Source organism: Myiozetetes cayanensis, unplaced genomic scaffold, assembly GCF_022539395.1.
Source record: "Myiozetetes cayanensis isolate MyiCay16 unplaced genomic scaffold, myiCay2020 scf5-8, whole genome shotgun sequence".
Classification (NCBI taxonomy): Eukaryota; Metazoa; Chordata; class Aves; order Passeriformes; family Tyrannidae; genus Myiozetetes; species Myiozetetes cayanensis.
Window position 1 is genome coordinate 84,002,781 of NW_026087742.1, and position 13,034 is coordinate 84,015,814.

The 13,034-nt window shown below is 36.1% G+C and overlaps 1 protein-coding gene across 3 annotated transcripts in view; it reads left to right on the forward strand.

Annotated features, from left to right (window-relative positions):
• HERC2 (HECT and RLD domain containing E3 ubiquitin protein ligase 2) overlaps nucleotides 1–13,034 on the forward strand; it is a 105,722-nt gene that overhangs the window by 40,310 nt on the left and 52,378 nt on the right. For all 3 annotated transcript variants that reach the window (XM_050331532.1, XM_050331535.1, XM_050331534.1), the window contains exons 16-36: nucleotides 829–1,022; nucleotides 1,595–1,795; nucleotides 2,434–2,662; nucleotides 2,737–2,861; nucleotides 3,241–3,419; nucleotides 4,214–4,398; nucleotides 4,781–4,936; nucleotides 5,181–5,366; nucleotides 6,198–6,368; nucleotides 6,475–6,578; nucleotides 6,689–6,839; nucleotides 7,257–7,471; nucleotides 8,230–8,362; nucleotides 8,459–8,586; nucleotides 8,709–8,904; nucleotides 9,502–9,638; nucleotides 10,148–10,321; nucleotides 10,398–10,534; nucleotides 10,626–10,777; nucleotides 11,217–11,408; nucleotides 12,257–12,444. In XM_050331532.1, coding sequence (XP_050187489.1) covers nucleotides 829–1,022; nucleotides 1,595–1,795; nucleotides 2,434–2,662; nucleotides 2,737–2,861; nucleotides 3,241–3,419; nucleotides 4,214–4,398; nucleotides 4,781–4,936; nucleotides 5,181–5,366; nucleotides 6,198–6,368; nucleotides 6,475–6,578; nucleotides 6,689–6,839; nucleotides 7,257–7,471; nucleotides 8,230–8,362; nucleotides 8,459–8,586; nucleotides 8,709–8,904; nucleotides 9,502–9,638; nucleotides 10,148–10,321; nucleotides 10,398–10,534; nucleotides 10,626–10,777; nucleotides 11,217–11,408; nucleotides 12,257–12,444 — 3,533 coding nt within the window. The remainder of the gene's footprint in view (nucleotides 1–828; nucleotides 1,023–1,594; nucleotides 1,796–2,433; nucleotides 2,663–2,736; nucleotides 2,862–3,240; nucleotides 3,420–4,213; nucleotides 4,399–4,780; nucleotides 4,937–5,180; nucleotides 5,367–6,197; nucleotides 6,369–6,474; nucleotides 6,579–6,688; nucleotides 6,840–7,256; nucleotides 7,472–8,229; nucleotides 8,363–8,458; nucleotides 8,587–8,708; nucleotides 8,905–9,501; nucleotides 9,639–10,147; nucleotides 10,322–10,397; nucleotides 10,535–10,625; nucleotides 10,778–11,216; nucleotides 11,409–12,256; nucleotides 12,445–13,034) is intronic.

A 13,034-nucleotide genomic window follows, 5' to 3' on the forward strand; every position in this document is an offset into this window, starting at 1 on the left:
TACAAATGAACTAAACTTAAGAATGATGGTACCATGTACTCGCTTATATTTGATGCTGGTTGCATTGGAAAAGGCAATAGTGCATGTTTCCCATAATTTCTGCATTTACACTTTTAAGATTTTAGCAGACCTAGAGACACTGCTATGACTACTTTAAATGTTGCTTGTCTTGTGTTTTCTTTATTCTTACTGGTTTTCTTTTATTAGGTTCACAGAAATGCTTACTTAAAGCATGTATTTTTGCATTGTCATGCAGCTTAGATTAAGGCATGTGAATGGAATAAATGAAAATCACAGGCAACAAGAAGTGTTAAAGTTGTGTATTTTTGACTAGTTTGTAGCAGAGTGAAGATTATTTCTTTCATTTGTGAGAAACCTGGGTTCTGTAGGGAGAGGATGAGGAAGAAACCTTTTTTATTTCTCTGTCTTTCCTAAAATTGTTATTCATATATGTTGAGTGATCAAATTGAAAATAGCTTTTGAACTAATGACTACAAATAACTTTACAGTTTCTCATCATAGATGGGGAGATCTTTTAATGAATCTTTCCTGAAAAGATTTCAAAGTAGAAGAGATACAGAGTTGAACTTTTTTTTTTTTTTTTAAACTTGTTAACTTTTGTACTTAAGCTATCACTTATGAATCTTAAAATATTTCTTCGGTTTATCCTTTGCTGTACTTTCCAATCCACTATTAGAGGAAAGGTGAGGCTCTTGACATCCATAATATGTTAAGTATGGTTGCAATTAGCAGTTTTCGGTATCTGTGATATTTTTCTGTCAATGAGATTGTAATGTTTAAGTTATATTTTCAATATTTGAATTTCAGGAAAAAAAGTGATAGATGTGGCAGCTGGATCTACCCATTGTTTAGCACTGACTGAAGATAGTGAAGTGCATAGCTGGGGGAGCAATGATCAGTGTCAACATTTTGATACTTTGCGTATCACCAAGCCAGAACCTGCAGCTCTCCCGGGATTAGACACAAAGCATATTGTTGGAATTGCTTGTGGGCCTGCTCAGGTAAATTTTATTTTTGAATGATTTGGTTTTGTCTCCCACTGATATTAGTTCTGTACTCTAATCCCAATCCCTCTTTCTGTGCTTGCATGGCTTTTCTTATTTTCACTCTTATTCCAAATCAATGAAGACTTGGAAAAAAACAAATCTTGTGCAGTTCTTCTGCGAAAAAGGGGTGTCTAGCTTTCCCTCTCTTGGGTATTCTGACAAGTAGCTGTTTACCTGCTTTGTTTTGTCTGGTATAGCAGTAGAGGAGTTGTCAAGCAGAATGTTTCCTGCAGCAAAGATAGTGAGGTATCTGGACTGGCATGACAACACTCTGGAAAATTTGATAAGAGAGTTCTGGATTGGTAGGGTTTTATGTATGTTTCCAAGGATGCAAGTGGAGGGTTCTCTCTAACAGATGTGCTGGTATTATTTCTGCATCTTCTATTGCTGTTTGAAGGCAGATGTTAGCTTTACACTCCTATCTCTAATCAGTGCCTAATCACTATCTAGTGCTCTAATCACTATCTCTAATCTTGTATTTAGGAAATAACTAACAGTGGAACTCTGTATGCTGTTTCAATTTATAGAGTTTTGCTTGGTCATCATGTTCAGAATGGTCAATAGGCTTGAGGGTGCCTTTTGTGGTGGATGTTTGCCCCATGACCTTTGAGCAGCTAGATCTGCTACTAAGACAAGTGACAGAGGGAATGGATGGATCCTCTGACTGGCCCCCTCCTCAGGAAAAGGAGTGTATGGCTGTGGCAACATTAAATCTTCTGAGGCTTCAGGTACCTTCAATTTCTTACACATTGAGCAGTCATTGAGCTAAATGTTTTCAGGAAATTGCTTGGATGAAAATAGTAAACTTAATGTGCTTTAAAACACTTTTATTGATTTTAAGAAGTGAAATAATTACAGTATCACTTCCACTCTTTGAAATTTTGCTGCTAGTGGTTGTGGGTTTTTCTTGTTGACAGCTTTTGGGTTTTGTTAAAAATGAACTACAAAAACAGTGTCTAAATGGATTAGGCCTTGTATACACACTCAAGAGATTTTGAGCATTTCTATGACTTTTAAATAGTGTTTTTAAGAGTGAATGTCCTCTTAATTGGTGTCTGACAGTCACTGAAAATGTACTGCTTTTTCTAGCATAGTTGTAGTGAGGTAGAAACAAATTAGGTTATTCTTTAGGTTTAGTTCAGAACTTCAGGGTTCACAGCTACTGTTCATAATTTATAAGTATTGGTTTACATTCACTATGTGTTTGGGCAAACCAAAACCGTTAGATTTGCAGATGAAAATTTGTATCTTGGTTAGTGAACTTACTCAATTGCTCTAGGACTGTCTTTCCCCCCACCCCTGCCAAACTCGTATCTCTTCTTAATTAAAATTTACTTTTTTTTTTTTTCCCTCCCCTTTTTTTCAGCTTCACGCTGCCATTAGTCATCAGGTGGATCCAGAATGCCTTGGCTTAGGTTTGGGCAGTATCCTGCTCAATAGCCTGAAACAGACAGTGGTAACATTGGCAAGCAATGCTGGGGTCCTTAATACAGTGCAATCGGCTGCTCAAGCAGTGCTGCAGAGCGGATGGTCTGTGTTGCTACCAACAGCGGAAGAGCGGGCTAGGGCGCTCTCAGCACTCTTACCCAGTGCAGGTTGGTCCTGAGATTTAAACCTATCTGGTTGGTGCTTGCATTTTGAGTTCATTAATAGCTTCTCCTGTTCTTAGTTTCAGGAAATGAAATGAACGTAAGCCCGGGACGTAGATTTATGATTGACCTCTTGGTGGGCAGCTTGATGGCTGATGGAGGCTTAGAGTCTGCGCTAAATGCTGCTATCACTGCAGAAATTCAGGTATGTTTCAGCAGCTTTGCAGTTCAGGTTCTTCTGCGGTGGGCCGAATTTGTTACTTTTATAAATACACAGAGTAAATATGCGCTCAGCTGTGAACTGTGCAGCAGCTACTGGCATGTTTTCACCACGGTTTTGTGGAGTTTTTCTACTCTTGTTTGCCTTTACAACCTCTCGTTCCTCCCTCCCCCTTTCTTTTTATATTATAATTGCCTTAAAAAAAATGTGCCCACATGGTTTTTATGGAATATACAATACACATTTTGTCTGTTAGGAATTGTTTCATTTCAGGTATAGGTAAAAGTAACTTGGGTCTTTTTACCATGAATATGTGTCAGGAAAATGTTTCGTATGTTTTCTTTAACTTGATTTGCTTTTTTAGGATATTGAAGCAAAAAAAGAAGCACAGAAAGAAAAAGAAATTGATGAACAAGAAGCAAATGCATCAACGCTTCATAGGAGCAGAACTCCATTGGACAAAGACCTTATTAATACTGGAATCTATGAATCTGCAGGAAAACAGAGTTTACCATTAGTTCAGTTAATTCAGCAGTTACTAAGGTAATTGCTTTGAATTTTTCTTTGACTCTGTACAGAAGATATATTTATATGTTTTTTGAACTAGTCAACTAGTTAATTTTGACTAGCAAAAAAGGTCTCCTGTTAGCATTTTTAACTCCCCAGAATTCAAAATATTGAACATTCTCCTAACTTGTTAGTAGTTCTGCTATTTTACGTTTGCTAAGAAGTAATGTTCTACACTTAATTACCCAATTTTAGAAAGACTTACTGCCTTGCTTTAATGGATTTTGTTACCTATTCCTTTAGTCTGAAAGTTTTTGTAGCAAATATAGGACAAATGTTCAAAAGCCTGTCCTTACAAAGTAGGGAAATCACCATGAATTTATTTAGAACTGAATGTTTTGCTTCAAGGAGACTGTGTCTGGAGCTGTAAGTGGGGAAGAAACCTGAATTTTAAATTCTTGACTCACAGAGTTGTGAATGCATAACCAATAGTGTGCTGAGAACAAAACTGCTTTATGTCAGCCAGAGGAGTATTTAACATGTAGCATATATAGCAGTAATTAAGTATGAGCTTACCAAGAAACTTATTGTGTTTTTTCACTTAATTGTGATGGCAACCATGTAATTTAATGTATCCACAAAATGTATCTACAAAAACATTGACTTTTTGAGTACTACAGTGCAAAGAAGTGAACATTCTATGAGGAAACTTTGCATAGGTTTCTTATGTGCTTGTGTGAAATTTTAGCAGAAACTTAACCCATGTTTTTGTGGACTGTCTTCACTCTGAGCTCCATTTAAATACCATATGATACTTTTATACCACTTAGGAACATTGCTTCACAGACAATAGCCAAACTAAAAGATGTTGCTCGTCGCATTTCTTCCTGCATGGACCAAGAACTTTATAGCAAGGAGAGATCTGCCTCTCTGGACCTTTTACTCCGTTTTCAGCGTTTGCTTGTTAGTAAACTTTACCCAGCAGATTGCATTGGACAGGTCCCTAATACATACAGTAAGTTATTGTTATAAAAAAAAAAACCCAAACAACCAAAGCCCTGCCCTCTCCCCACGGATTTCTGTAATAACTTTTACAGGATACTAGTTTGTTACTGTAATTTATCTTCTTGTGTCATTTATCAGCCTGGTTGCTGAGTCTGTCTGAACAGTGTTGGAAAGTAATTTATTTAAATTGTTTTCTGTAAATGATAATTTTTCTTTGTTAGATAAAAGGGTCTTGATAATAAACTCACCATAAATTTTTAAAAATATGTAGTTTCTTAAATTAGTGGTAATACTGAGTGGCATCGTTTCAGAAGAGTTTGAAAGCTTTTGAAGCCTGTTACTTAAATATGGCTATGTGATGGTTTTCTGTGCTCTTCCTCCGTTTTATATAGGTCCTGACCTCTTAGGTGTTGGTTCCTTACTGAAGAAATACACTGCTCTTCTGTGTACACACATTGGTGATATACTTCCTGTGGCAACCAGCATTGCTTCTACTAGTCATAGGCATTTTGCAGAAGTATCTCGTGTCGTGGATGGAGATTTAACAGGTGGGTTTTGCTGTCCTTCTTTTCTTCCCTTCCATGGAATTTCGAAGTTATATTGTAAACATTCTTGAAAGTTCCAAATGACTAAAAAGGAGGCAGTTTAATATTTTGATTGATGGGAGAGAAGGAAGGCAAGAGCTTTGTACTAAAGAGTAATAGAAAGCAGAGTATATTGATGGTGATTTACTTGTGTGATGCAATAATCATAAATCTTGAACTAAATGTATCTTCTGTGTTTTCTGTTTAGGCATTCTTCTTCCAGAATTGGTGGTTTCTATAGTGCTACTCCTCAGTAAAAATGCTGGATTAATGCAGGAAGCTGGTGCTATCCCTCTGTTGGCTGGCTTGCTAGAACATTTAGACAGATTTAACCATTTAGCCCCTGGAAAGGAAAGGGATGACAATGAGGATTTAGCATGGCCAGGAATAATGGGTATGTACCAGTAGCATCTGGACTGTTTATTTATGTTTTCATAAAGTAGCTACATAAAAATGGCTGTTCATAAACATACTCTCAGGAAGGGAATTCTACTTTACAAATTTTTATTAATCAAGTCATATGGCAATATTTATTTCTGTCAGTACATTCCTAAGGAAGTTACATATAGAGAGGTAGAATAAGCAGAGTACAGATGCAACTTTTTCAGGAAGTAATTCACATAATCTTGCATTTTGAGTGTGAAAAGTAACAGTGAAAACATGAGTAGTACATCTAGGCATTTTGTTAACTAAATTCTATCTGTAACATAAAGGGTGAGTAATATGAAAGCTTTAAAATAAGGAATTTTTTTTTTCTCACGATACTTTATAATATGAACTGTGTCTGTGGTCAAAAGAGAAGCTTCTTTTATATTAAAAAAATCTGCATTTAGACTGAAATTAAATATACAACAAACGTCTTACAGGCAAATGAGTAATAAAACTGAAGGAATTTGGAGGAAGAACTGATTAGAGCAGTGATTTGCCAGAACACTGATTGTTCTGCTCCACCTCCACACAAAACAGCCATATAATTGGGCAATGCTAGGTCTTTGACAGTGTGACATTAGAGATTAGTGCATAAAAGATCACAGTATACAGACAATTTAATTGCATAATATGTAGGCAGGAACATATTAATAGTCATTTTGACTTTTGAGCATATCAAAAACTAAGCAGGCTTTGAACAAAAGTGAAGAATTTGATTATGCAGCTATTAAAAGAATGTTCAGAAAAAAACTTACTTTCTGGTTTTCTGTTGATAAATTCTTTTTTGTACCCATAGGTTCATTTTTTACTGGCCAGAGTTGCAGAAATAATGAGGAAGTGACACTTATACGTAAGGCTGATCTAGAGAACCATAACAAAGATGGAGGATTTTGGACAGTGATTGATGGAAAAGTGTATGATATAAAGGACTTCCAAACCCAGTCTTTAACTGGAAGTAGCATACTTGGTGAGTATTTTCATCTGTCTTAAAGACACAGATTACTTCTGTTTCGAGACTAGATGAAATGAACAGATTTTTAGTCATTATATTGACTGTCTCATTCTTTCATTAGCCCAGTTTGCAGGTGAGGACCCAGTTGTTGCTTTGGAAGCTGCTTTGCAATTTGAGGACACACGGGATTCCATGCATGCTTTCTGTGTTGGCCAATATATAGAGGTAAAAATGTTACCAATGGGTAAAACCTTTCTAAAGTAGGGTATTACTTTGCTTTCAGACTTCTTGTTGGAGCTCAGTTCTACCTTTCAACTCCTATTTCTTTTACTTAGCCTGACCAGGAAGTGATTACAACACCAGATCTCAGTACTTTGTCATCACCTCTAATAGACACAGAACGGAATTTGGGTCTTCTCCTTGGACTGCATGCTTCCTACCTGGCAATGAGCACACCGCTTTCTCCTCTGGAAATTGAATGTGCCAGTAAGCAGAACTTCATTTGGAACTTAAATAAGTGATAAATACTTGTCAAAGCATGCAAGAAGACAACAAAGGACATATAAATTAACTGAAAATCTAGCACTTCTGTAGCCTTGCTGTCTTCTGCAGAAGTTTTTTATTCTTAACATTAATTACCACACTCATCAAGGTTCAATAATTTGCAAGACTTAAATGGGGATTAAATACTTTCTAACAGTTAAATATCCAGAATTTCATAATATACCACATAGAATATTGGAAGAGAAAAGAGACTGTATAGCACAGTTATATCACTAATTTGTTTCAGCAAATGGAAGAGCTGCTAAACCTTATTTGAAGCTGTGAATGCATTTTATTAGAGGAAATTCTTGATAACTTAGTCTTTGATCAGAATATACACTTCTATTTTCTTTATTTTAGAATGGTTGAAGTCATCTATCTTTTCTGGAGGCTTGCAAACTAGTCAGATTCATTACAGTTACAATGAGGAAAAAGATGAAGACCATTGCAGTTCCCCTGGTAACACTACCCCAAATAAATCAAAACTATATGCACATCGATTAACTTTGAGTGACCATTCACAACCTTTCCTCCAAGCTATTGCGGATAATAATATTCAGGATCACACTGTGAAGGTAAGCCCTCAGTAGTTCTGTGTTGCTGAAGGGTGATGGTGGTGAGAATTATAAAAGTTACAGAAAAACAATTGAAAAAGTTATTTTGGAATTACTTTATATGAAAGAAGTGGTTGAGTACTGCTAATGGATAAAAAAAAAAAAGTGCATTACTTTCCACGTCAAGTTCAGTAGCATTGACAGGTCCTACTGATCTCCAGTTGAACTAAGATGGAATTTCCTTTGTTAAGGTGCAAATGTGTTTTTTGTATCAGGTGCATGTATGCTTTTGTCCCTCTGTGCCTTAGGGTTCAGGTTTCACATAGTTGGAACTGTGAATAATATGAAAACATCTAAGATTTTCATTGATCACTTTCTTCTGTAATATTTTCAGATTTTCTAACCCTTTGAGATCAGCTCCTTTATCAAAAAACCCCTAATAAGTCCTTGGGAGGATAGGATAATGATAATGAATCAGAAGACAATTGAAAATTGCTTTAGGTCACCTGACTATCTCACAAAGAGATACAAACCGTAGTAGCTTTGTTCCTTGAGCCATGTTGCTCTTCATGCAGAAAGAAGGATAAAGGTTATTTGTAGTACTGGGTTGTAATTGCTGTGTATTAAATAGTGCATCCTGTGTGTTGTATCTCATGAGTATTATTAGTTCAGATTGCGGAGATTATTTGGTGTTACTGAAATGCTGTCTGTGGTATTTTGAGTCCTTTGATTGCATTTTAAAAACAAATTTAAATAGAGGCTGTTGTGTGTTTTTGTAGGACTTCTTGTGTCAAATAGAAAGATACTGTAAACAGTGTCACTTAACAACACCAATCACATTCCCTCCTGAGCATCCTGTGGAAGAAGTAGGACGTCTGTTATTATGTTGCCTTCTAAAGCACGAAGATTTGGGTAGGTAGGCTTGTGGTGTATCTTTTAGGATCAGTTTAATCTCTGCTATGTGTGATTGTGAAAATGCATATTCAGAGATTGTCTTTTCCTATTAAGGTCACATAGCACTATCTCTTGTTCATCCTGGTACCCTTGGAGTTGACCAAGTAAAGCACAAAACCTTACCAAAATCTGTAGTGGATGTGTGTCGTGTTGTCTACCAAGCAAAGTGCTCACTGATTAAGGTAAGCCTCTTAGCTGCTGAAGTGTAGATTAATTTCCACTTGAAATGTTTTATTAAAAAGTTATATATAATTCATTTTGTTGTGTATTAGACTATAACCTAATCTTTCAATGTCTTTTCTAGACCCATCAAGAACAAGGTCGTTCTTACAAGGAAGTCTGTGCTCCTGTCATTGAGCGTTTGAGATTCTTATTCAATGAACTACGTCCCGCAGTTTGCAACGATCTCTCTATAATGTCTAAATTTAAACTTCTTAGTTCCTTGCCCCGGTGGCGAAGAGTAGCTCAGAAAATCATTAGAGAAAAAAGGAAAAAAAGAGGTAAGGCAGCATTAATGTTATATTCTCTTTGAAAAAATGAAAATCAATCTTATTTCAAGGTTTGCTGCTGTTTGAGACTCTAGTTAGTTAAAGCACTGAATCCATTTGCTTTCTGCTGCATTTTCTTGAAGTTTTCTAAGCCAATGGTTGCCTGACAGTTCCTACAGCAAGAACTGGCAAACAAGAGCATCAAGTTTATTTGAGGCTTCGTGTTCCAATGTATTAAAAATGATCCTCCAATATCAGTCCCTCTGAATTGGTTTTCATAAAGTTTAACTGGAAGTGACATCGTTTTAGAAATCATGTTTTATTAAAGCAGTATAGTCAAAGAACTGTTCAACTGGAAATAAATTAATGTGGTGAAAAGACATCAGAGTGCTTTTGAAGTTGGTCTTTAAAGGTAAAAACATATTACAGATAATACCAGAGTTAATTTGGTAACAGTTGGACACAGAGTTCACCAAGAGTACATTTCCATTTTATTACAGGTATATCTTAATCATTCTGTGTGCTTAGGTTATCTTGAAAACCTAAAAATGTGACACTGTAAAATCTTATCAGCTTACATGAAAGAATAATACTTTTCTTTTTTTATAGTGCCAAAAAAATCTGAATCTGCTGATGTAGAAGAATCCAAAATTGGAAATGAAGAAAGTGATTTGGAAGAATCCTGTGTGGTACCTCACAGTCCTGTACCTATAGATAAAAAGCCCATACCAATCAAATCGCCCAAGGTAGGATATCAGATTTTGAATCAACCTCGTGAATAAAAATAACAAGAAAAAAAAATAAGCTAAAGCATGATTGGTATAACTTGGCACTTAATGTTCTGGTAATGTTGTTTGAGATGTATAATTAAGTGTGGCACATTGTTTCAGTGAAACCTGGAGTAAATCTTGAAAATAAGCTTGTACTGTGTATTTAGCATATGTAAAGATACTTTCTCTAATTTTTAGATTATTGGTAATCTTAGATAAAATTTCATTTCAGAATAAAATGTGATGGGTCACTTCATCTTTTTTTGAATATTAATGTTTTTGAAATTTTATGTAGCAATTGTAAACTAGATAATGAGTTACAAATAATACCAAGCTTTTTCCTGACCTTTGAACAAGTTTCCTTTTTCTTTTATTTTCCCCTTCTAGTATTTTAAATTTGGACGTGGCTTTACATGAAATAACTTACATTTTCAGTAATTAAAACTTTTCAAACAATTTAAACATGCTACCTTCCTGTTTTGCAGGATAAGTGGCAACCACTTTTGAGTACAGTTACAGGTGTCCACAAATACAAGTGGCTGAAGCAAAATGTCCAAGGCTTGTATCCACAGTCTGCCCTCCTTAACACTATTGTTGAATTTGCACTTAAAGAAGAGCCGGTGGATGTAGAAAAAATGAGAAAATGTTTATTAAAACAGGTAAACTGGATGAAAATGGGCTTGCACATATTAGCAGTTTACATAAGTATGGTAATTTATTCCTTCTCTTTTACAGCTGGAAAGAGCAGAAGTTCGTCTGGAGGGAATAGATACTATTCTGAAACTGGCAGCTAAAAATTTTTTGCTCCCCTCTGTGCAGTATGCTATGTTCTGTGGATGGCAGAGGCTTATTCCAGAAGGAGCCAATATAGGGTAAAACTTCTTGTTGCTTTTGCTTTCACTTTCACAATTCTTCACTAAAAAAAAAAAAAATGCTGATTGTTGTTGTTGTTTTTCTGTGAAGGGAACCTCTTACTGACTGCTTGAAGGATGTCGATCTGATCCCACCATTTAACAGAATGCTGCTAGAAGTAACTTTTGGAAAGTTGTATGCATGGGCTATTCAGAATGTCCGGAACATCCTGCTAGATGCCAATGCAAAATTTAAAGAACTAGGTGAATCTCATTTTGTTGCTCTCGCCTGGGGAGAAAACTGTTTTAGTTTAATATTGTTGTTTGGTTTGGGTTTTTTTCAAGTTCCCAGTAACTGTGATGTTAAAATCACTTCCTTTGTTTTGTGCTGAAAATTACTTTGACTTTCTGTCTGTGTGTTGTTCCAACTCCCCCCACCCTTCACCCCATGTTAACTCACTATTCAGTGTCTAAGAGCATGCTGGTGATTTCATGGCAGAAGGTGATTGAATACTCATTAGTAATATTTTACCATTAAAATGTAAATTATGAAAGGTTTCTTGGAACTTCAGTTTGTAAGTTCTTAAAGCCACGCAGGGAATAAAAAAATGTTTTAAACCATCAATCAAATGAATCAATAACCTATTCTATTGTAGCTTCCAAATGTGAGCTGACTTAGTCATTTATGTTACTTTTGAATTAGGTCTGCAACCTGTTCCTCTGCAAACGATTACTAACGAGAATCCAGCAGGACCAAGTCTTGGGACTATTCCTCAGGCACGTTTTCTGCTGGTCATGCTCAACATGTTGACACTGCAGCATGGTGCAAATACCTTGAGCCTCCTCCTGAATTCTGGCATGCTGGCGTTGACACAAACAACACTGCGGCTGATAGGTACGGGATCTTCTTCTTTATTACTTAGAGGAAAGCATATGCTTTATAAATCTCCTTTGTTTTTTACCTGTTGCTGTACCCAAGTTACAGAATGATTTTGCTACTTAAAGATAGTGCTTAATGCTATTTACCTTTACCGTGATGTAAAAACCACATCTGTAAGTGTGATTGAGAAAGTTAATTCAGCTGTAGCCTTTATTCAGTCACAAGTTTTTTTCTATTAAACCCTTGCTTTGGCCATCCTTTGCTAAAATTTGAGTTACGGAGTAGTTTTGGTGGAAACATTACAAATAAACTGAAAACCAAAATTTAAAATGAAAACATTAAAAACTGCCTACTCTCTGCTCACTCCATTTCATTTATTCTACACATTAAAAAACATTCCTAGTCTGCATATTTAAGCTTTCAGCCTTCTTTTTTCTATTATAGGAAGTTTTGTGGGGTGTTTTGCCGTGGTTCCCATTGCTGTGCTTTTTCTCTTTTGGTTTTCTTAGATAACAGCAAATATTTGTTCCTGTGACTTGTACTTAACTGGAGTGCTTGCAGATTTTTTTTTTTTTTAATCCGTTTGTAGACCCACTGTGAGCCAATTGAATTATCGTTACTCTCGTCTCTCTTACTTGTCACTTATTTTTTTGTTCAAGCTCAAGTGTATAAATTCCTGTGCATTCAAAACCTACTTTTTAAAAGGTCATTTGACTTATCACCTGTTCAGTCAGCGTTCCCATTTATTACTGCTTTTATATTTCAAAGTTTACATGCCTGAAAGTTTATGCATGACAAAGGTACATACAAAAACTTGTAGCAGGTTTTAATTTTTTTTTCTTTAATTTTTTTTGCCTCTTTAGGACCCAGTTCTGACAACATTGAAGAGGATATGATTGCCTCTTCTCATGGGGCTTCTGCCACAGTCCTAGAAGAGTCAAGAAAGGAAACTACACCTGTTCAGCTCCCTGTTTCTGGACCAGAGCTGGCAGCCATGATGAAAATTGGTACCCGAGTAGTGAGAGGGGTAGACTGGAAATGGGGTGATCAGGTACAACTTCTTTCATACAGGTTTGGGTGTGTTATAATCTCAAATCTCTGTTCAGTGGGCTGTCTGTGAACTTTTTCTGGTCATTCAAACATTAGTGTCATTTTACATTTCAAAAATGTTGAATTAAGGGTATGGTAATTTAGCAGAAAATAACCCCACTTGCATTCCAGCTGACCCTCAGAGACCAGAGGGGCTGTGTGCACCTGGACTTAGTTTCTGATTATAGCCAATTCAGCATTGTGAGTCTGGTTGAGTTTGAAAGAACTTGCACAAGCACAGGTGCACAAATAGCACAGTTTACCAAAACAGTACTGTAGGTCTGATGGATCCAGTAAGGACTTGCATGATCCACAAAGAAATAATTGAAGCACTAGAAAAGCAGGTTCAGGATTGCTGGTGATAAATGCACTAACTACAGAGTGTTAATATGTGTTGAGACAGAAAGTATAGTAAGAGAGATCTAATACGTATATATATATACATATATATATATATATATATAAAAAATGAATATGTCTGGGTGTGCTCCAACACAGTTTGAAGCACAGAGCTCACCTAAAGGCTTCCTTTAAGGAGGAGAGAGACAGTCT